This window comes from Canis lupus, chromosome 23, assembly GCF_048164855.1.
Source record: "Canis lupus baileyi chromosome 23, mCanLup2.hap1, whole genome shotgun sequence".
Classification (NCBI taxonomy): domain Eukaryota; kingdom Metazoa; phylum Chordata; class Mammalia; order Carnivora; family Canidae; genus Canis; species Canis lupus.
The window spans coordinates 12,824,885-12,846,361 of NC_132860.1; the positions used below are offsets into that span (position 1 = coordinate 12,824,885).

The window sequence follows — 21,477 nt, forward strand, 5'->3', positions numbered from 1 at the left end:
AGGAAGGAATGAGGAGATCTTGTTTTTGGTCAATAGGATTGCTTTCCCAGCCCTAGGCACTAAGGGGTGATGTTTTTATCTAGAAAAGGGGACAGATCATCCAAAATTCATTCCCAAACTCCTGGCATATAGAGCTGGAAGGGTCCCTGGGGAAACTTTTATCTACCTCATCTTCAGAAGAAGAAACTAAAGCTCAGAGAAGGAGAAGGACTGTCTGATAACACACAGCAAGTTGGGGCAAAGCCAGAGCTGGGAAGGCAGGCAGGAAGGAAGAAGTGAGGGAGTGTAGTGGAGAAGGAGGGAGGGAGGAAGGAAGAAAGGAAGGAAGGAAGGAAGGAAGGAAGGAAGGAAGGAAGGAAGGAAGGAAGGAAGGAAAGAAGGAGGAGAAAAGGGAGAGAGGGAGGGAGGGAAAAGAGGGAGGGAGGGCAGCCTCTGGTTTCTAGTCCATGCTTCCCACTGCCCTATGTTCTCCTGCAAGAGATTTAATAATGAAATTGCAGACTTTTCTTCCCAGTAAACATAAAACTAAAGACTAAAAATATTTCTGAATTACTTTCCTTTAGAAGAAAAAAAATGTCTCTCCAGCTCTCTGACTCCATCAACCAATTAAATCTTTGGCTTCTACTCAGAAAGAGGATTTAAATTAATCAAGGTAAAACTAGCTTACTTTTTCCCTCCCAGCAGCAACTTTCTACCAAAAAGAATGAGAGCAGTTTGCTGGAGACAGGAGTGTCTTGGGGAAAGAAACAAAATCCAAGCCATTGAATTTAACTTCTCACACTCACCTGAGACTCCTCAGCCATTTGTCTGTCATTCATTTATCAAACATCTATTAAATATTTATTCATGCAACAACCACTTATTGAGCTCCTACTGTGTGTATTCTAATCACAGGAGCAAAGATACGAATCAGAACATAATTCGGCCCTCAGGACATGGACATTAATCATTGAATAGGGTGATGACATTTACATAAATCACCCTACAACCCAGGGCCTGGCCCAAAGTAAATTCTTAGTGTAAAGTAAATCTCATTTGAATGAATGAGTGAATGAATGAAATTGGGGTCTACTACAGATCACTGTCACATGAGAATTCCACTGGGGCTAGGACATAGGGCTTCTAGAAACAGCTTAAGGAACAGCTCAGAAAAAGCAGCACTCTTTCTGACAGCTCCATTCCTTTCTCTGGGCCTCAGTTTCCCCACCATCATGACGGGATCTGAGGAAACTTCCAGCAATAACATTCGATGCTTCCTTGAGCCCAGTTCCCGGCACTGTATGGAAGTTTAAACACAATCTCTCTTCCTAAAAATAACTATTGAATCATTGTCCCTCTGCCTTCTCGAGGTCATGCCTGTGTTTCTATGGATTTCTCTTGGGAGATGAGAGAAGTGAGGGAATTCGATTCTAACTCTGATCGGCTTTCCTTTCTGTTTAAACAACAGAAAAATATCCAATTATCCCATTGACAATTACAGTCTGCACATTTCACCGCAGGCATAGAAAACAGGCCAGCAGCAGCAGGCCAGCCACAGACCAGGGGTGCACACATGCAAGCCATTATCTACTTGGAGACAGGCTGGCCTGCGGTGGCCCCCAGTGGCTCAGAAGCTGGACGGCTCCTCACCAGCAGGCCAGGCGATCGGGGAGGCTGCGTGCCATTAGCTGCGGCAGCACCCAGGCTGGCTCACCTCAGACTCCAGGCTGAACAGAAGGCAGGTAAGAAAGTGATTCACCGAGTTTATCCCAAACCAAAGACCCGAGCTGTATCCTTGTTATAGGCCTGATCAGGTCAAGAGATAGATCAGTGAGTTCTATGAGGGAAGGGACCGTGCCCAATTCGGCCACCAACATGTGCCTAAGCACACGAGCATCATACAAGGCACATGATCTGCACTCAGGACATAGGTGTAGACAGATTTTGTGGGAGGCTAATAATGAGTAAATGACTACTTGAATGAATGAGCGAATGGTCTGTTTGTGCAACGCCCCCAAGAACACTGTGGAAGAGACAGACTGGATAGGGTATTGGCCAGCGCTCAGGCTCAAGCATCATCTGGAAACATCTATCCCACCTCTGCTCCATATAAGCTCTGACCTTGGGCAAGTCTCAGTTTCCTCGTGGGGCAGGCGTATTGCTGCTCAGATTCCGCTTTACGAAAGAACTTTTTGTCTCCAGTTGCTGGGAGTATCATTAGCTAACAGCCTCCAGCCACCAGGCCCTCAGACTGTCTCAGAGCCACCTCGCCGAAGGTCATGCCCTGCTCACAGCTGCCCACTCGAAAGACATACCAGCGGGACATGAAGGCCCTGGCCACCCTGGCCAATGAACAGAACTGTGATTCCAAAGCTCCCTGTGAGGACAGCTGAAGTCATTCAGCTCCCTCTTCTCCTTCTTGGTCCTGCCTCCGTCCTCTCCCTCCCTCAAGTGCTGGTCCCAAAAACATTCTCTGAGAAGCACCCTGAACTCTCAACTCCATCCCAGGGCTGCTTCCCAAGAGAACCCAAGCTGTGACCTATCATTTGCAAAATAGAGATAATAACTAGCACATAGATGTGCCATCTGACGGGCAGGGTCAGCGGGAGCCAAGGTCACACGGCTGGTAGGGAGTTGAGACCATGTCTGGGACTTGAGCCCGTGTCTGAGTCCTATATGCTTTCAACCCTAGACCCACGCTAACATTTCTAAGAGTAGGGTTCTGTTCTTTGGCTTGTTTATTAATTTTACATCTGAAAGCCTTCCAGGAGATTCGGATGCACTTGGAGTTGAGAACCCTAATGCTCCCTCTCCAATCACTCACACAGGTCAGCATGGGATCCCAGCCCCTGCACTGGGATGCCCATGCCCCCCCGCCCTCAACTCTCTCCCAGGAACTCATGCCTAGATGAGTCTTTTTTGAGGCTATTTATTCATAAGGGTCTCAAATACCAAAGGCCTAACACGTATGAATCACTCAAGCTGCTGGAAGATCCCACGCAACCTGACGGCATTTATTGATTTTGCATATTGATGCGAACAATGGCACTTCAGAGTGAAATTCAGTTTCAGTGGAACACGACAGAAAGAAGTCAATTATCCAGCATTAATTATTTATGTGGTGACAATAACCATGGTGTTATTCCCCACTCCAGAGGCCTCTAGAGCCTGGAACAAGAGGAAAGAAGAGGTAGCTGCTATTATCTGTCCACAAGGCAACATCGGATTGGAGACATTAACCCCTCTGACATCCTGTGAATACACGTAAGCCTTCCTTGTGGATGCGGCTCATGCACGTGCCCCCAGGACACACACAATTAATAGGCCGGTAGGCCCAGAGATTGCATTCCCCCAATATCCTGGCCAGGCCAGGCTCTGAATATATTAAAAGAAATAATCACCTTCCCTCTGCAGCCCACCCTGCCCTATCAGAACACTAGGGCTGAAGACTTTCTTTTTTTCTTTTTCTTTTTTTTTTTTAAGATTTGATTTATTTATTCATGAGAGACACAGAGATAGAGGCAGAGACACAGGCAGAGGGAGAAGCGGGCTCCATGCGGGGACCCCGGCATCACGCCCTGGGCCAAAGGCAGACGTTCAACCACTGAGCCCTCCAGCCACCACTGGCTAAGATTTCCCAAGCAAACCTCTTCTCAGGTTGCAGCTTTGCCATCAGCCAGAACTGCCTGTGTCTCTGCCTCTCTCCCTGTGTCTCTCATGAATAAATAAATCAAATCTAAAAACAAAAACAAAAACAAAAAAAACCCAGCCTGCCTCCAAAAGAATAGGAATTCAATTTCTAAATCATTGTCATGTAATTTAACTTCCTTTTATCCTTAAAACTTCTAAGGGGATTGGAAATGAGAGGGATTGGAAATGAGAGAGAAAAAAAGAGAGAGAGACAGTGTTCCCCAAGGCGGAAAGGGTACCAGGGTCTGATCTATGTTTGCCCCACATTCTCTACTCTGGGGACCTAGTCCTCATCTGAAGAGGTTAACACTGATCAAGTGGTTCCTGTGTGCACGCAGGTGCTTTAAACACATTATCTTAAATTCTCCTCATAACCCAATGATGTAAGTACAAATATCCCCATTTCATAGACAAAGAAACTGAAGCCCAAGGTCACAATGAATATGCAGCAGCACCAATAGTGAAGTTGAGGCCCTCCTGACCCTTAACCACTGTCCTAAACTGCCCTGTGGCAGCAGCTTCCCCACCGCCAGAACAGGTGCTGGTGTGACCATCCCAGGACCCATGAGGCTCTGAGGAGGTGACCCAAAACCCTGTTGTGTTGGGCGAGGTCATCGAAAGGACGTGGTCACCAGTTTACCCATGTGCAGGACCCCGGGCATCGAGGCTCCCCACCCCCTCCCTGTCCTCGGAATGTGCATTCCACCTCTGAGAGTGGGGCTGGTTTCGGATTGCACCTGGGAAGCTCCCCAGGTGCTTATGAACCAACACATTGCCAGAGCTGTTGCTACCCACCTGGCACATGGGTACCAACCTACTGCTGGGGCTGGACAGGAGCCAGGGGGGCTACGATTCCACTTCATCTAGAACAGCTCCACTTTCTCCTGGCTTAAAATATTAAGCGGCTGGGAGTGTCCATTGGTGATTTCTTATTTTCTCAGTGAGGTCACTGGCCAAGAAGAGTCAGGGAAGGGGTTTCTAGAAGACTGCCCTGAGATCACAGTGGACCTCTGACATGCAGTGGGCACTCAACAAACAATAGAGCCCCCTATGTAGCTTTCCCTGAGCGACAGACACGTTGCACATACTAACTTCTTCAGTTCACACATTACATGAGGTAAGTACTCTCTTCATCCTCGTTTCACACGTGAGGGAACTCAGGGGCCGATGGGGTGCGAGAACCTGCACAAGGCCACACAGCTAGTAAGAGATAGAACCCGGCTTTGAAACCGGGCAGTCATGAGTTCAAAGCTGATGGCCCCTGCTCACCCCATGAAAGGCAATCAGCATTTCCAACACGTGTATCCTGACGGGTTTGCCTCTCACAATCTCTGAGCTCTCTTTAAACACACACTGTGTGGAAAGATATTTGGGGGGCACCTGGGTGGCTCAGTGGTTGAGCATCTGCCTTCAGTTCAGGGTGTGATCCTGGGGTCCTGGGATCAAGTTCCCCATTGGGCTCCCTGCAGGGAGCCGGCTTCTCCCTGTCTGTGTCTCTGCCTCTCTCCTGTGTGTCTTTCATGATAAATAACATCTTTAAAAAGAGAGAGAGAGATATTTGGGTCCCCATACGATCCCTTATCTCAGTGTCAGGCTGCACAGAAAATTCCTAGCTACCTCTCTAATAGTGTTTCCCATTCTAACTGGCACCCATGAGCTGTATGTCATACCCATAAAGCTTGCCATAATGATGACTTTGGGGAGACACTGATGACTTCATAAAGGTTAACCCAGTACTAGTAGGCTTCTAGCAAATATTCAACATTTTTTCTGATTTTTTAAAGCAACACATACCTAGAAAAATACTCAAAAATCAAATAACATAGAAATGAGTGATATGATAATTCAGGTGTGGGGATTAGGGATAGAATGAAGGTAAGATGTCAGTGATACCTGTAATATATAAAATAAAACATACAAAACAAAACAACAATGACCTGACAGTCTGGCTAGGGCTTAGGATTTGGTTGCCTCTAAACAGCCCCATCAAAATGTTCCCGGAAAAGAAAATAAGAAAGAAAGAGGAGCAAAACAGAAGCCCTGAGCACCCAGTTGCATAGCTCCTCTGTAGATCAAACCTGCATGAGACGCTCGCCTGGGACGCAGGCATTCTCAAAGTCACAAAACTCTCAGGGCCAACACAGTCCCGGGGCAACTGGGACAGTGAGTCACCACAAATTTGCTGCCCTGGTACTCCCCTCTTTGGTTCTGGTTCTGGCCTCCAGGACCAGCCAGGGCCCCACAGCCTTCAGCCGTGTGAAGGCACCTCGGGTGCCCCCGTCTCTCCCTCTTCTCCCCTCATCATCTGGGCTTCACCTGCTGTTCGGCATATTCCTGCCTCCTCCTCCCCACCTCTCTCCCACACCCCACTGAGGGCAATAATTATCTCCTAGGATCAGCTCTATGCTCTGTGCCCTCCCTGGGGCTGTGGGAGAAGGAGAAGACACCTAAGGGTAGACCGTCCCTTTCAAGAGGCTCAGAGAGAAACTTCCATGACCCCAAGGGCCCCCAGTGGCTCCAGCCTCCTAGTCAAGGTGGGATTGGGAGCCTCCTCTGGGCTCCTCTATCTTAGCAGAACACCCCATTCAATTATTTGTTTCATTGTCTGCCTGCATCTTAGACCCCACCTCCTTAGGGTACTGGACGTGCCTGATTCCTGCACGTCTCAGGGCTCACTTCTGTCAGTATTGGCTGAGTCAACGTGGCATCCCCAATACCTTGTCTTAAGCTTTCTCTCCAGGACAGTGCATGGACAAGTGGGAGCACCTGTAGCTTCAAGACCCTGGAGCTGGGCCTTAGCTAGAGGATGGCCTCAGCCAGATGGAGCAGGCCTGGCCCTAAGGAACAGGACTTACCGCTGACCCGGCAGAGGGATGGAGTCCAGGTGGCGGCCTCCAGGCAAGGCCATCATGTTAATCCCAATCTGCAGCAAAGCCTGGCTGCAGTGGTCGTGACCCTAGGAAAAAAGGAGGCAGAACAAGATCAATGGATGCCTCAGAAAAGAGATACAATCTCTTTTTCTCCCAGTTCATGGCTACAAGGAGCCAAGGTAGGTATAGAGGGAGGGCCTTTAACCCTCTTTGTTTTTTTTTTTTTAAGATTTTATTTATTTATTTATTCATGAGAGACACAGACAGAAAGCCGAGACACATGCAGAGGAAGAAGCAGGCTCCTCACAGGGAGCCCGATGTGGAACTCCAGGATCACGCCCTGAGCCAAAGGCAGATGTTCAACTGCTGAGCCACCCAGGCGTCCCAACCCTCTTCTTTCTGAACCAGTTTAGACTCTACTGTCCTCGTACAAGTAGTGTTGATTTAGTCCTAAGTCCCAAGCTCACTATGAATCCCTGTAAGTCTTTTATCTCCCATTATCAGGCATTTGCCTGACCCATCTTGCCTTGACCCCAACACTGGGACATGCAGACCAGCAATTATTGCATGGAACGTACTTATACTTCAAAAGTATCTATGGTTTATCTGGAATTCACATTTAACTGGGCATCATGTATTATTTGCTAAATCTGGAAACTCTACATGCTCATTCTCTATAACCATCACAGCCCTGGGTTATTCACTTTGATTATCCCCGGGAAATGTGACTCTGTAATGAGCATGGTGGTTGCTTCCCCAAATCCATTGCACTTCAGATGATATCATTTCACCCAAACTGCTAGTAACTGGTTCAGGAATAGGCATGGGACTCAATTCAGACCAATGAGCCATGACAGGATTGCTTCCAAAAAAAGTTTTCTTTCTCCTAACTGCAAACCACAAGGAGACAGTATCTCTCCCATTGGACCCGAACATGGAAGTACGTCACTTCATGGCTGCTGGAGACCATCTTGCAATCAAATGGGGACCCAGCTGGGAGAATAAAGCTGGCACATAGAGAATAATAAATCTGGGTTCCTTGATCATGAAGCCACCGAATCAATGAACCCTGGAGTCTGTCCCCCCTCTCTTAGGCCTATCTATTATGTAAGATAATAAAGTTCTTGTTGTTTAAAATGATCATTTTGTTAGTGGACAGACAGACAAAAGCAGCCTATCTGATAAAGGTAAACCAGGTTCTAGGGGCTTCCAGTCTCTGCACTGAGGACCCACCTGGCTTGTCTGTGCCTCACAGATTGGACCAAGACGAGAGTGTCCTTCCTCCTGCCCACCTGTTTGACTCCTCCTGTCACCTGTCCCCTCTTCGATCCTCCCTCTCTGCCACCTCCTCCTCCAAGCCAGTGTGGAAGCCCTCCCTGAGGAAAAGGGACATTCTATCACTTTTGCCTGGGTAGAGGAACACAGGAGAGGACCGGCCATCACCTGGCAGGCCTTGAGCTTGAGGACCGCAGATTGTCAAGACTTTCATAAAAAACACAAGTATGAACTTGTGGGAAGATAACAGCTAAGAAGGGTAAGATCAGTCCAGAAAAACTAAACTCTTCCTCCATGATTACAAATGACCCTTATGAGAAAAGAACGGAGGAGGACTCTAATTAACAGTGATATCGCTGGACATAAAGTGCCCTTTATGAGGCTTGGAATAAAGAATAAGACAGTCGATCTGGAAAGTATGGGAGCCAGGAGCTCAGAATAAACTAGGGCATTATGTAATTCCAGAGACTGACGGCCACTGCCTGTTTCCGGGGCTGTAGGGCCCACCACCCTATGACCCCCTTAAGGGCAGGGACCCTTTGTGCTCCTATCTCTGAGCCAAGGGCCAGCCATGCAGGCAGCCCTCCATGTGTCTGTTGAAAAGAGGAGTGGAATACGTTTTTAAAACCTTTATGCTGAGACCCAATTCTCTATCTGTAACTGAGAATAACACTCTATTGTATTGCTCTGATAGCAGTGACCTGAGATAAGGCATGTGCAAGTGTCAGGCCAGGGTGAGAGCTCGATAGATAGTAGCCTTTGTTATTCTCAGTCCCCGAGAGTCTACTGTGCACGCAGCCCCGTGGTCTGCTGTGCCGAGGGAGATGCCAAAAATGAGACAAAGCATATAAAGCTTTGAGAGTGCTCGACGAGTCCTCAGCAGCAGCAGCAATATCGCCATTGTTATTTCTAGTGTTATTATCATGATTGATAAAGTATATTCTTGGAACCCAGTGAGTCAGCAGCCTGAAAAGGATGGCACAAAAGAGAAAGCTAGAAACAACAAAAAGAGGTATAACTGTCCCTTTTCTGAAATGTTTGATTATAGAACCCCAAAGGGAAATACCAACTTCTCAGAGTGGATGCAGTGATGTCATCAGATAGCAGTGGGCAAGCAGATCTTATTTTACCTCCATCTCCTTCATAAAGAAGAAAGGGATGCAGAGCAAAAACAGCGAAGAGGGAATTCAAGCTCATGGCAGACGAGGACACGGAGAGAGTAGGGAACTCCAAGGCCCTTCAAAGCGTGATCCAGTTAGGGTTCTGTGAGGAGGTGAAGCAAGTCCTTGGTCTTGGAGGACCTTTGGATCTGATCAAGTCATATCTGATGCACCCAGACAAGGCGAGAGTTCTCATGAGCAGAAGCCTGGATGCAAGAGAATGATCTGAATTTCTAAGAAGTAGCTCTTAGAAAAGAGCTACCTATGTTTTCTAGAAACAGCCTGATGACCATGAAATTCTAGAACAGATTCCTAATTGCTGATCTGTTGAGCCCTTCAGACGGAAGCCAGCCAGAGCACAGTAGGAACACGTTATGCCCAGACAATCTGCTTCCTTTTCATTAGGGACCACTGGGCCCCTAGCAGAGGGGAATGGGACAATAAACCTGATATATCTTGATTTCATTAAAATGCCCTGGTGAGGTGTCCTTGTTCATCGATTTCACCCACAGCCTCCCAGCAGTTATGCCAGTGGAGCCATCCAGCAAACAAAACCTTGTTTCCTGTGATTGCATGTTTTCCCAAGGGCTGAGGAAGCCTTTGAGGGACATTTGGGCTGCATCTGTATCGCTGCCCTGTTTACAGACTGTATAATTTATGCCTGCCTCTTTCTCCCAGTGGGACAAGGCTCCTTGATGCCTGAAAGCACAACTTGCTCAATATGGGACTGGGCCCGGTATCTTACATGATGACCTGCATGGTCGAAGCCAGAATTGTGAATCAGATTAGCTCTCAGAGGAGCCATAGCTCATATTCGCTGGGGGTGAAGAACAGGTAAGAGAGACTATCTGGAAGGTGAGATCGGAAGTACCAAGAGTTTAACCCAACTGATATTTATAAAATGTCAATAATAATAATATTTATTGAATGTGTACCAGAGGCCAAGCACTATTCTAAATGCTTCATAGAGTATTAATTCATTTACTACTATCATCATCCCCCTGTACTGATGAAACTCTGAAATTCAGTGGAGGTGTGTGCATTGCTCAAAATCACACTGCTGTACAGGTGATAGAGGACTAGGATCCAGGCTTTAGGATTTGGAGGGGAGGTGCTGGAGCAGATGGAGAGGATGATGGCAACGAATAAGTGGCACACGTCCTGCATTTGCTAACAGGAGGCCCGACTCCATTCCATGGTGTCAAGCACCCTCAGCCCCCAGCCCTCAGAGCCAGCCAGCTCTCTTCGTTCTCACCAATGCCTCCCACTGCCCCCGGACTGGGAGTCCTCCATCTTCATCTGGTGCTGGCCCTCCATGACACAGCCAGAGGACAGAAGAATAGTCCTTGGAAAAATGAAGCAGATTGCCAACACTGCACTCAAACGGTGGAAGGAAGAGGGGCACAGAGAGTGGGCATGTCTCTTCCGGTTCCTCGTTTCTTGGTTCCTTTTGTGAGAGTCATGTGGACAGCTGTGGGCCCTAAAGGAATCAGGGGATGAAACAGTCCCAGCCAAAGCCTAAAGCCATCACTAGCTTTACAGGGAGACCTGTTTCAAACATGCAGCCGTCAGGGAAGCCCCCACAGCCTGCTGCCCCGACAGACACGTTCCTAAGCCCTAGGCTGGATTCATCCTATTGAGCAGAGGTTCCAAGCACAATGCCTCCAACGCTATACAGCAAGTCAGGAAATTGGATTCAAGGTAATCTCTTTGCTCCCCATTGTCTGTCCTCAATGGTGTTGCAAGAATTTGAATTTTGGGGTCTGATGGATCTGGATTCAAATCCTGATTCTGTACTAGATTGGTACGTGACCTTGAGAAAATCACAAACCCCCATGAATGAGAAAATCACAAACCCCCATGAATCATGCCTGCCTCCTAGGAGCTTCTTCATGAGGATTAAATGTGATCACTTGCAAAAGCCCCTAATAGATCGAAAGAAAAGATTCGTGTGTTTGGCACATGGTAGCCTCAAAGAGGAAGTGTTCTTCCTCGTGGAAGGAGGGCTTGAGAAATGTATCTCAGGGCAGAGGGGCTGCCCTGCCCACGAGGGAGGTGGAAAGGACAAAGGCAGGAGTGAGCAAGAAAGAGGAAACTCCATCACTTGCATCCTCACCCCCCAACCCCACCCAAGGCCCTTCCTAACTTATGGGAAAGCTCACCTGGAGGCCGCGGCCTTGGTCCTGTGGGGCTCTCGGCTATGCCTCCCCCACCAGGAGAGGCTGGGTCACAAGACAGACCCGAAGCCTTAAGTGTCTCTGATTTAATTCAATGCCCTCTGTGACAAGCGCTCATTTGGACAGCTCATTTCGGCTCCCGCCTCCTATTACAGGCCGCCCTTGCTCACCTCCGTTTGGCTAACAAGCCAGCCTGGGCACAGAAGGAAATGGCAGGCGATTTACAGTAAATTATTCAATTAGAACAAGGACCCGGGCGGCTCCTGCCATGGTCTAATGGGCCAACCCCAGGATGGCTCGAGGCTGGGCTGGGATTATTTAATCTGCAGAACCCATTAGGGCTGCCAGCAGGGCCGGACAGTGAATGTCATGGTTAGCAGTTAAGCAGTTAAGGCACCGGGAGGAGGCACTGGGGGACTCGGCAGAGGAATGAGACCTGGGGGTTCAGTCAAGTCCCTCATTATGTGATTCCCTACCCCCTCATTGTTTCTCCTCCCTAGAATTTATCACAATTGCAATTAAACAATTAACCGAAATTAGCAGCTTAACGTTTTCTCCCTTGAGGCTCCCGGGGGCAGGGACAAGAGGCCTATCCTGCCCCACTGTATCCCCCACCCTCCACCTGACAGGTGTCTGGTGCACAAAGACCAGATCGATCAGATTGACTGACTGGGTGGGTTCTTCCCAAAGGAACCCTGGCTTCCTCGCTGGTAAACCAGAGACAAGTGCCTCTTCTGTTGTGATGAGTACTCCCAGTTGCGAGCGCTGTGGGAGGGCCTTTCCTGCAGGGAAAGGGCTCAGAATCCCAACACCCACCGAGACAAAGCCACCCATCTCTCCTGAGTCTCTAGAGTCCTGGCTGGTCAGGCTCCCCCCCACCCCCAGCTCCGTGCTCTGCTAGGCATGTACTTCCAGACAGACAGACAGACAGACAATAGATAGTTGCATGACAACTGCAAACACTGTAAAAAAAAAAAAAAAAAAAGGCCAAGGGGATGCTGAGGGAGGTCCAGAGGGCTTCCCAGAAGTACTAGAAGGGAATGGAAGGTGGGGAGAAACAGTCATGGCAAGTTTCTCAGGTCATGACCCCAAAACTGACCCTTGCTAGAGGAATTTGGAAACAGAGGAAAGGGCGACGTGGCAAAGAGAAGAGCTGGGGGCAGAGGGGAAGAGCATGGGAAGATTAAGGAACTGCAAGTGTTTCTAGAAGGCTGCGGAGCACTCCAGGCTCGGGGTGGAGTTTAGAGGAAACTATCCCAGTGGCGTGGGAATGCAGAAAAAGGAGTGACTACTTGCAGCTGGGGAAGCAGACCAGCCTTCTCAGAGAAGGCGACATCTGAGCTGGGTCTTAAATGCAGGGTGGGATTTTGCCAAGTGAGGATGGGACGAGGACATTCAGTGCCAGGAGAGCATTGTGAGTGGGGGCAAAAAGACCAGAAAATGAAGCGAGTAATCGGGGACCCAGGCCTCTCCCAGGGGGCTGGAGGGAAGGTACCTCTGTGGTCCTGCACATGAAAGGAACTGATTCTTTGGACTCTATCCTGTGGATGACAGGGAGCCTTTGAAGTTTGTTTGATAGGGGACTGAAACGACTGGAATGGAATTTCAGCTCGCATGGTGACCAGTAAAGTGGATGGACTCCAGGGAGTAAGGCCAGCAGCAGGGGTCCATTTAAGAGATAGATGCAACTCCCAAGGGGAGCACAAAAGCCCTGAGGTTGGAGCCATGGGGCCTTGGGGTAGAAAGGAAGGTGACTGCAATAAGCTTTGGGAGGTGACAACAATGGGCTTCCCTCCTTGCCCCCACTGTCGATCTGTGGGAGGACGCCAATAGTCATGGAGACATTGCAGTACTGCTAGCCGGGGTGGTCAGCATTCTGCAGCCATCAGATTCTTCAAGAACCTTCATTCCCAGGAGAGGCACAAGAAACTAAGCAAGCTGTCTCCCAGCTCTACCGAATGGATGGGGCCTCATGAAATACAGACGGAGCGACTCTCTAGAGGAAGCCCGAGTGACCCTTTACAGCTAGCTGTTGGGCACCAGAGTCCAGCAAGTGGGTGGAATAGACCACAGGGCTCCCAGAGCTGGGTTTGCCCCTGGAGCCCTGAAAATCCTGGCTGGGCAGGGGTAGGGGCCCCCCAGACCTCATCCCTGCTCCTCGATTCCAGAGCAAGAACCATTTCAACAAACCACAGGCAAGGCCCCAAGCCTCCCCCTGATTAACCGGATACACCTGCCTTCGAGGCTTTACCTGAAAGGTAACAAGAATCCCACCTGCACAAATAGTCAGGGGTAAGACTACAGCCTCCAGTCACAAGCAAGGCCGCCTTCCCAAGGGAGCTCACGTCGTAATGCTAGAGTATTAGAATTAGTAGGAGGCCTTAGAGATGCTTGCCTCGTAATGAAAACCATAATGATAACAATCCTGATGAGTAGGAGAAGAAGAGGGAGAAATATTTAGGGTGCTAACTATGTGTTAGGCACTGTGGTCAATGCTTTAAACTTCGTCCTCGAAATAATCTTGCTATCCCCATTTTTCAGATGAGGAAACTAAAGCACAGAGATTAACATGCGCAGATGGAGAGACACGTTCAGAGAGGGGAAGAGATCTGCCTGAGGTCACGCAGCAAGCTGAGCTACAATCTGAGACCCGCATCCAGGTTTCCTCACTGCCATAAGCTTCCCCATGGGAAATCCAAAGAAGGCTTTGTGTGGTTAGTGCCCTGAGAGACCCACCGAGGCTCAGAGTGATTTACCCTAGGGAATCAATGGTTCCAGCAGGCCCCAGTCTATAAAACTGGGAGAGTTGCTCATCCTTTCTCTTTTGCTATGACGATCAACACAGAGGAATGAATGGTGGAGAGAGAAATTGCAGGGATTCCTAGTCTAATTCAGCTCAGTCTCAGAATGAGACAGGCAGGCTGATGCACAGATTGCCCATGAGTCCCCCAAGGTCTGAGTGAAAGGAGCCAGAGTCAAGCTCTCCCTGCGGAGGCCCACGGGCCCCAGTCCCTGAGCAGTAAGACCACCCAGCCTCTAAATGGCTCCAACTTGTCAAAGACAACCCCCCCAGCAGCCTCTCCTGAAGGAGCGCGTATGACAGTCCAGAAGAAAGGCCAAATTCCTGGAGGCAGGAAAGCCATGCTGCCCCCATCTTCCACCCCAGGGTGGGCTCTTCCTGGCTCCAGGGCTTTGACACCCCAGCTGGGTGTCAAAGGAACATCCAGCCCTGAACCCACAAGGAAACTGTAGTAGCTGGCATCTGGGAGCTGGCACTGAGCTACTGATTTTCTCAAGGTCAGAAGTGAGCAACTAGCAACCCAGACGTCCGGGACCTTAGACAGAGTGTAGGCCCTGAGAGTTGCTAGGCTGGACCTTTGGGGCACTCCCATCCGGATCTCTGTTGCTTAAAAATGCAGATTCAGAGTCTGTGATTAGCTGTGTGATCAGGGGCATTAAGTGTCCTTATCTGTAAAGTGGGGTATATAATAAGGATAACAAGTAATGGCATCCTCCTGGCACTACTGCGTGGATCAGTGAGATCACATGCGTGAAGTACATGGCACACAAGGATACTCAAGATAAGACTGGTTCTGTTTGTCTTCTGGTGAGGACAAGTACCTCGCAGTAGGGGAGCAGCCAGATGGAGGCCATTTTACAGCCTCCTGAACTATATCCAGCTAGTCAACTGCTTTGTACTCTTTAACTTTTTAATTATCCCTTCTTACTTTCTAACTTTTCCTGATGTGAATGTTAGCCAACTGCTCAAAAGTTCCTTAGCTCTGATTTGCAAAAGCAAGAGCCCTCCCTCGCTGGGCCCAGATCCCAGGGTGCTAAAATTAACAATCAGTATACTTTAAGCTAATGACTTACTGGTCGTGACTGCCACGAACAGACATAACTCTCAGATAAAAGCCATTAGAGAAAATTGAATAGCTCCAGCGTGGTGAAAATTTGGATACATCCTGTTTCATAAATCACGCTTAGAGGTTACACTGGGCAAGCTGTTTCCCTCTCTGAGTCATGATGAGGCCCCAGGTTGAGGGGGTCTATATACCCTTGGGAAAGAAGACATAGGGGAGAGAAGTGTACAATCTGGGGCATCGGATGAGTCAGACATTAAAAAAAAAAACAAAAACAAAAACAGCCCATTCACAGAATGCTGTCTTATCAGGGCTCATTTATGCCTGGTTTGCCGCATGTCACAGTAGCATCCAAACAGTGCACCACATGGTGTCTAGTTCAGAGTAAGAGCTCAATAAATATTAGTTATTACCCAACAGGGGATTCCATGGTTCTCCAAAAACTTCTTGCTCTTCCATAATGGTATGCATTGGTCATAGCACCCCAACACGTCCAGACCAAAATCTCCTCAATTCTTTTTCAATCTCTAGGTAATACCAACATTTCAGATCTCAGTCCTAATCCCACATCATCTGAGAGGCCTTCTCCAACCACTCTAACCTATAGTAATTTCTCCTTCTAAAAAGTTCCCTAGGAATCAATAAAAGTGTGAGGTCTTGAACAGTTTTAAATGATATTGTAATAGAAGAGATGTTTTCTCCATGTCCCTCTCTCTTTCCCTATCTGTCTGTTGAGTGATGCCAGAGCAACTGGAAAGCCACAAGACAGCAAGGCCAAAAGATGGAAGAAGATGAGTCAACAGTTTGGAGTAGAGCCACCCAACTCACATCAATCTGGAGGGTAAGTAAGAAATACACATAATGTGCTAAGCCACTAATATTTGGGGGTTGTTTGTTATAGCAACTAATCTGAATTAACCTAATTATGAAGACTAAAGTAAATGCTATACTTAAGGCATCTGTGTGTTAGACACAGAAGTCTCTTAAGGCATCTGTAAGTGTGTTAGACACAGAAGTCTCTCGGCAAATAGAAGTTCCTTTTCCCTTCTTCCTCAGCCTTGGAAGAGATGGTAAAATATTGTGTTTGACCATTGGCCCTGGACACTGACTCTAGTTCATGCACAATACAGCCAGAGGCCAGTAGTTGAGAGTAGGATGGAATAAGTACCTAGAAACATTTAAAGTCCCCTCAATTCTGAGACTAAAATTGTTTCAACCACTGCTTTCTCTGCTCATAGGTACCCATGCACAGTAACAGCTAAATTTTATTATACTCAGGTCATTTTCAGATGCTTTTTTTTTTTTGTATATTAACATCTGAAATTGGGATGCACGCCTCAGTCAATGGCATCTTGGCATTGTGTCACAGTTTAATTGAAAGCATATTTTCTCTTTTATGAAGTAACAGGGCATCTTACAATCTATAGCATCTTAAATTCAATGAAATATATAGTATTGGGCACTTAACTATGTGCCAAGCACTCTTCTAAGTGCTTTGCGTAAATAAATTCATTTATTTCTCAAAAAATCCAAAATAATCAGTACTACTCTTATCCCCATTTTAAAGATGTGGAAATGAAGACCCAGAGACATTCAATAGTTTGCCAAGTACACAGCTAGTAAGTTAAGTGAATAGAAAGATGACACCCTGTCTTTAGGGAACTTCATACTATGCCACTGTTTTTTAGTGCCTGGATTTTAGGCGACAGTTGAGTCCCCTTCTTAGAGAGAAAGTTCACACAGGAATTATGTGTTTGGCAATATGGTGGACCACATATTCTGAAATACTTCTCCATAGGAAGAATTGGAAAGGACTGCTAAAGATGTTCTTGATGTTTGTAAAACGCGTCACTGAGCTGGCAAAAAGATTAGAAATCTGGAGAGGCCAGCAGGAAAGCAAAAGCAGGAACCAGGGATAATGAGCAAGAACCGAAGGGAATTTTTGCCCTGAGAACATCTGCTGCTGTGTTCCTTAAGCTTCCATTTCACATGTGTATGGGTTAGGGAAAATGAGGCAGAAAGCCTAGAGATAAGGGAAAGAAAGAATCAAATAGGAGTCCAAAAGACCAGAAGCTCAATGTTAATGGTAAATGAGAAATAATCTTCCATACAGAAGAAAAGTGTCCCAACTCTGGCACTGGGTAAAGGGAAGTAAAATCTCTCTCAAGAATTAATAACCACAATATGGCCTTCATATAAGTTTGTGGCCTGAATTCACACTATCTGGCGGGGGGGGGGGGGGACTCAATTAGAGAATTTAGCTTCAAGAAATAAAAGAGAGCCTTGGAAATATTTCCAAGGAACAAGGGCTATAAAATATGACCAAGCAGATTTGAGAAAGAACCAGATTTGAGATGGAACTTCTATAAATTAAAAAATGTAATAATTAAAATGAAAAACTCATTGGACAGATTAATCACAGCTAAAGAATGAATTAGTGTAAAGATAAGACAAAAAGAAATGATCCAAAATACAGCTCAGAAAGACAAAGGGAGAGCAAACGTGAGAGAAATAAAGCTAAGGAATAAAGAGTAAAGTACTCTACAGAGTGTTTAATCAGATTTCCAAAGGGAGATAAGAAAAAGAAGAGGGGAAAAAATGATATTCAAAGAAACAGTGGCTGAGATTTTTCCCAGAAATTTTGAAAGACAGAACAACTTCCTTTTTTAAAAGATTTTATTTATTTATTCATGAGAGACACAGAAAGGCAGAGACATAGACAGAGGTAGAGGCAGGCTCCCTTTCGGGAACCTGATGCAGAACTCGATCCCAGGACCTCAGGATCATGACCTGAGCAGGCACTCAACCTCAGGTGCCCTGACAAAACAACTTTCAAATCCAGGAATGCCAATGAATTTCAAGCAGGAAAAATACAAAATATATAGGCACCCTAGAAAACTCATAAGACTAAAGAATACCAAAGACAGAAGATTTTGAAAGCATCCAAAGGAGGCAAAAGAGAGACAGAGACAGAGACAGAGACACAGAGAGACGGAGAGAATCAGATCAACAGGTGACCACTTAAGAGCAATAATGAAAGTTAGCAGATAATGAGAAAATATTTGATTATAGAAAATAACTGTCCTAAATTTCTATACCCAGAGAAGCTCTCTTTCAAAACTAATTATGAAATAAAGATGTTTTCAGGTAAAAATCCCACCAAGGAAATTCTAACGGACTGATTACAGGCAAAAAGAATATAATGCCAGATGGAAGATCTGAGATACAAGAAAGGATGATGAGCACACTTACTCGTAACTATTTGAGTAAATCCAAACAAATCTTAACTATAAGAAACAATTATACCTCATTTGTGGGGTAAGGGAAAAAAATAAATCTAAAATACTGTATGCAAATTCAAAAGGGGATGACTAAAGTAAGTTAAAGTGTTCTAAGTTTCTTTTATTTGAGGAAGAGGAAAATAGAGATGTAAATTAACTTTAGTCTTATTGGTTATGATTAATGCTGTAATATCTAGGGTTACCTTATTAGGTTATGATAAATGCTATAATATCTATGTATAACTAAAAGAATATACATAAAAATAAAAGTAAATATTACCATTCAAATAAGTTAAGAGGGGAAAAATAAATGAGTAATTTAAAAAAGCAATCAAAAAGAAGAAAAAAGTTCGGAGGGGCAAGTATTAATGAGTAATAGTAATCACAGGAAGGGGGAGATGAATTAAACTAGCTAATTGTAAGCAAAGATTATAAAGTGTGCATTATACTCACACACACACACACAGAAAGAGAGAGAGAGAAGTAGAGAAAAAGAAGAGAAAATGTGCTATGTTCTGGCTACAATACTCTAAAACAAAAAGACCCAAAACAACTTAAAGACTCCAAAAGATATACCACAGAAATATTTACCTAAAGACTTCTGGTGCTAATGTATTCATATAATACAAAACAAACTTCAAGACAATAACCATTACGGAAACAAAAAAACTGTTACATAAATATAAAAAGACTGACCCATCAAGAAGATATAACAGTGAGGATGTAGATAATAACACCAATAATCTTAAAATATACAAAGCAAAAACTGACAAAATTTCAAGGAGAAATGAACGAGTCCAGAATTACAGATGGAAAGCCCAACACAATTTTGTCATTAATTGATAGTTCAGGCAGAAAGATTATCATTGAGGAAATAGGAAATTTGAATGACACAAGTTAGATTAGTGTTTATAAGTAGAACACTGCACTCAACTTACCAGGAATACACATTCTTTTCAGGGATTCATGAATTGTTCTTTTTTTTTTTTTTTTAATGACTAGTGACTAGATCATAAGCAAGCCTCCACAAATCTCAAATGATTGGTATCCTATGGATTGCAATCTCTACTCCAGTATAAATACCTCCATAATTTGGATATTTTAAACATATAAATTAGAGGACAAAGAAGAAATTATAACAGAGATTAGAAAACAAACCCAAATTATTAGGAAAATACATATATAAAAATCAGATGGTATACAGATAAATAAAATCAAAAGCAAAAATTACAGTACTAAACTAGAAAATAAAATATAAAAATTAGAAAATTTTTAACTTCTCACAACATGACATTTTTCAACGATTTATTTATTTATTTGAGAGAGAGAGCATGTATGTATGCATGTGGGGGAGGGGCAGAGGGAGACAAATCTCAAACAGGCTCTTCTCTGAATGTGGAGCCCCACCTGGGACTCCAATCTCAGGACTCATGAGATCGCAACCTGAGCCAAAACCAAGAGTTGGACACTTAACCTACTGAGCCACCCAGGTGCTTCAACATATGACATTTTAGAGAAGGGGAGAATAATTCCAAAGAAATTAGCAGAAGAAAAATAGTTAAAATAGGAGCAAACATGAAGCAAAACACAATGAAGACACAAAATAAAATGTAAACACAAATGAAAGATCAATAGAGTTAAAGTTAGTTTTTGAAGACACAGATAAAATAGATAAACCTCTGTGAAGAACAGAGGGAAGAAAGGTCAGAAAAAAATAAAGGAAACACAAACAATATTAGCAATAAAAAGGAATTTATTGCTACAGATGCAGCAGAGATAAAAGAATATTATGAATAATATTATATGGACAGGAATATTCTGCAATATCATTGATATCATAAATGTTAGACAAATTTATAGTGAAATACATTAGCCAAGATTGACTCAGGAAGAAATAGATTTATAACCATGAAATAAATTAATCTTCCCGTAAGGAAAACACCAAGCACAAAGAAGTTCACAGATGAGTTTCTATCATTAAAAAAAAAAAAGATAAACTCACCCAAACTTTTCCAGACAATAAGAAAAAAGAAAATACACTTCAAATCATTTTATGAGGCTGACATAATTTTGATACAGAAACTAAGCACAAACACAAGAAAGGAAATTTATAGGGCAGTCTCATGTATGAACATAGATGAAAATATACTAAACAAACTATCAAACAACCCAGCTGTATATGAAAAGGATAATATACCATGGCCAAGTTGGTGTTAGCCTAATGTTTTAGCTGTTTTAACATCAGAAAATAGATAATGAAACCTACTACATTTATAGGCTAAAAAAGAAAAACCTATGATCATCTTAACAGATGAAGAAAAACAACTTTATAAAATTGGACAGCCATTTATAATAAAGCATTTTAGTAAACTAGAAAGATAATAGACCTTCTCTAAATTGATTAAAGGGCATCTACCAAGAAAAAAATATACCAGGACTGACATACTTCATGACGACATGTTGAAAGCATTTCCTATGAGACCAAAAGCAAAATAAAAATGCACAGTTCCCACTAACTTCTATTCATTATTGTACCACAGATCTTAGCTAGCATAGAAAGAAAGAAAATGTATACGAATGGAAAGAAACAAAACTGTCATTATTTACGGTTGATATGACTCTCCACAAGGCTGCCACATCTGCCTAAGCAAACTAGCACACAGCCAAGGGAGTGAGTGGAGGCTGCATTTGGCCTCGGCTGTGCCCACCCAGTCACACACCTTACACAGAGCTGGGCCCACCAAACACAAACCTGTAGCCCACTTGGCAAGCCAAGTCTCCAGGGGTTCATATTTCCCTAGATATGACATCATTCTCTAATTTTTATTAAAATGTAGCATAAACTAGCAAGTCGCTCTCATTGTGAACATAGAAAACTCAAACGTATCTACAAGTAAACTATTTTAATTTGCAAAATGGCTTAGAAAGTGGCAATAAATGAATATACAAAAGTCAAGTATATCCCAGACACTGGCACAAATGTAAAGTGAAATTTAGGGGAAAAAACATTAACAAGAGCAACAAAAACATGTAAGGTAGACACAAACTAACCTTAAAATGTACAAGTTCCTTGATGAGAAAAAAATTAATATTATTGGAAGATTTTAAAGAAGGCCAAAATAAATGAAGAGGAATTTCATATATATAGATAGGAAAATGTCAATGTACTGCAAACTGATGTA

The 21,477-nt window shown here is 44.8% G+C and overlaps 1 protein-coding gene across 4 annotated transcripts in view; it reads right to left on the reverse strand.

Moving 5' to 3' along the window:
* INSC (INSC spindle orientation adaptor protein) overlaps window positions 1-21,477 on the reverse strand; it is a 118,941-nt gene that overhangs the window by 81,108 nt on the left and 16,356 nt on the right. For all 4 annotated transcript variants that reach the window (XR_012015533.1, XR_012015532.1, XM_072793965.1 and 1 more), the window contains exon 2: window positions 6,525-6,625. Coding sequence is in view for 2 of the 4 variants with exons in the window: in XM_072793965.1 (XP_072650066.1) it covers window positions 6,525-6,580 (56 nt within the window). In the remaining 2 variants the exon portion in view is untranslated. The remainder of the gene's footprint in view (window positions 1-6,524; window positions 6,626-21,477) is intronic.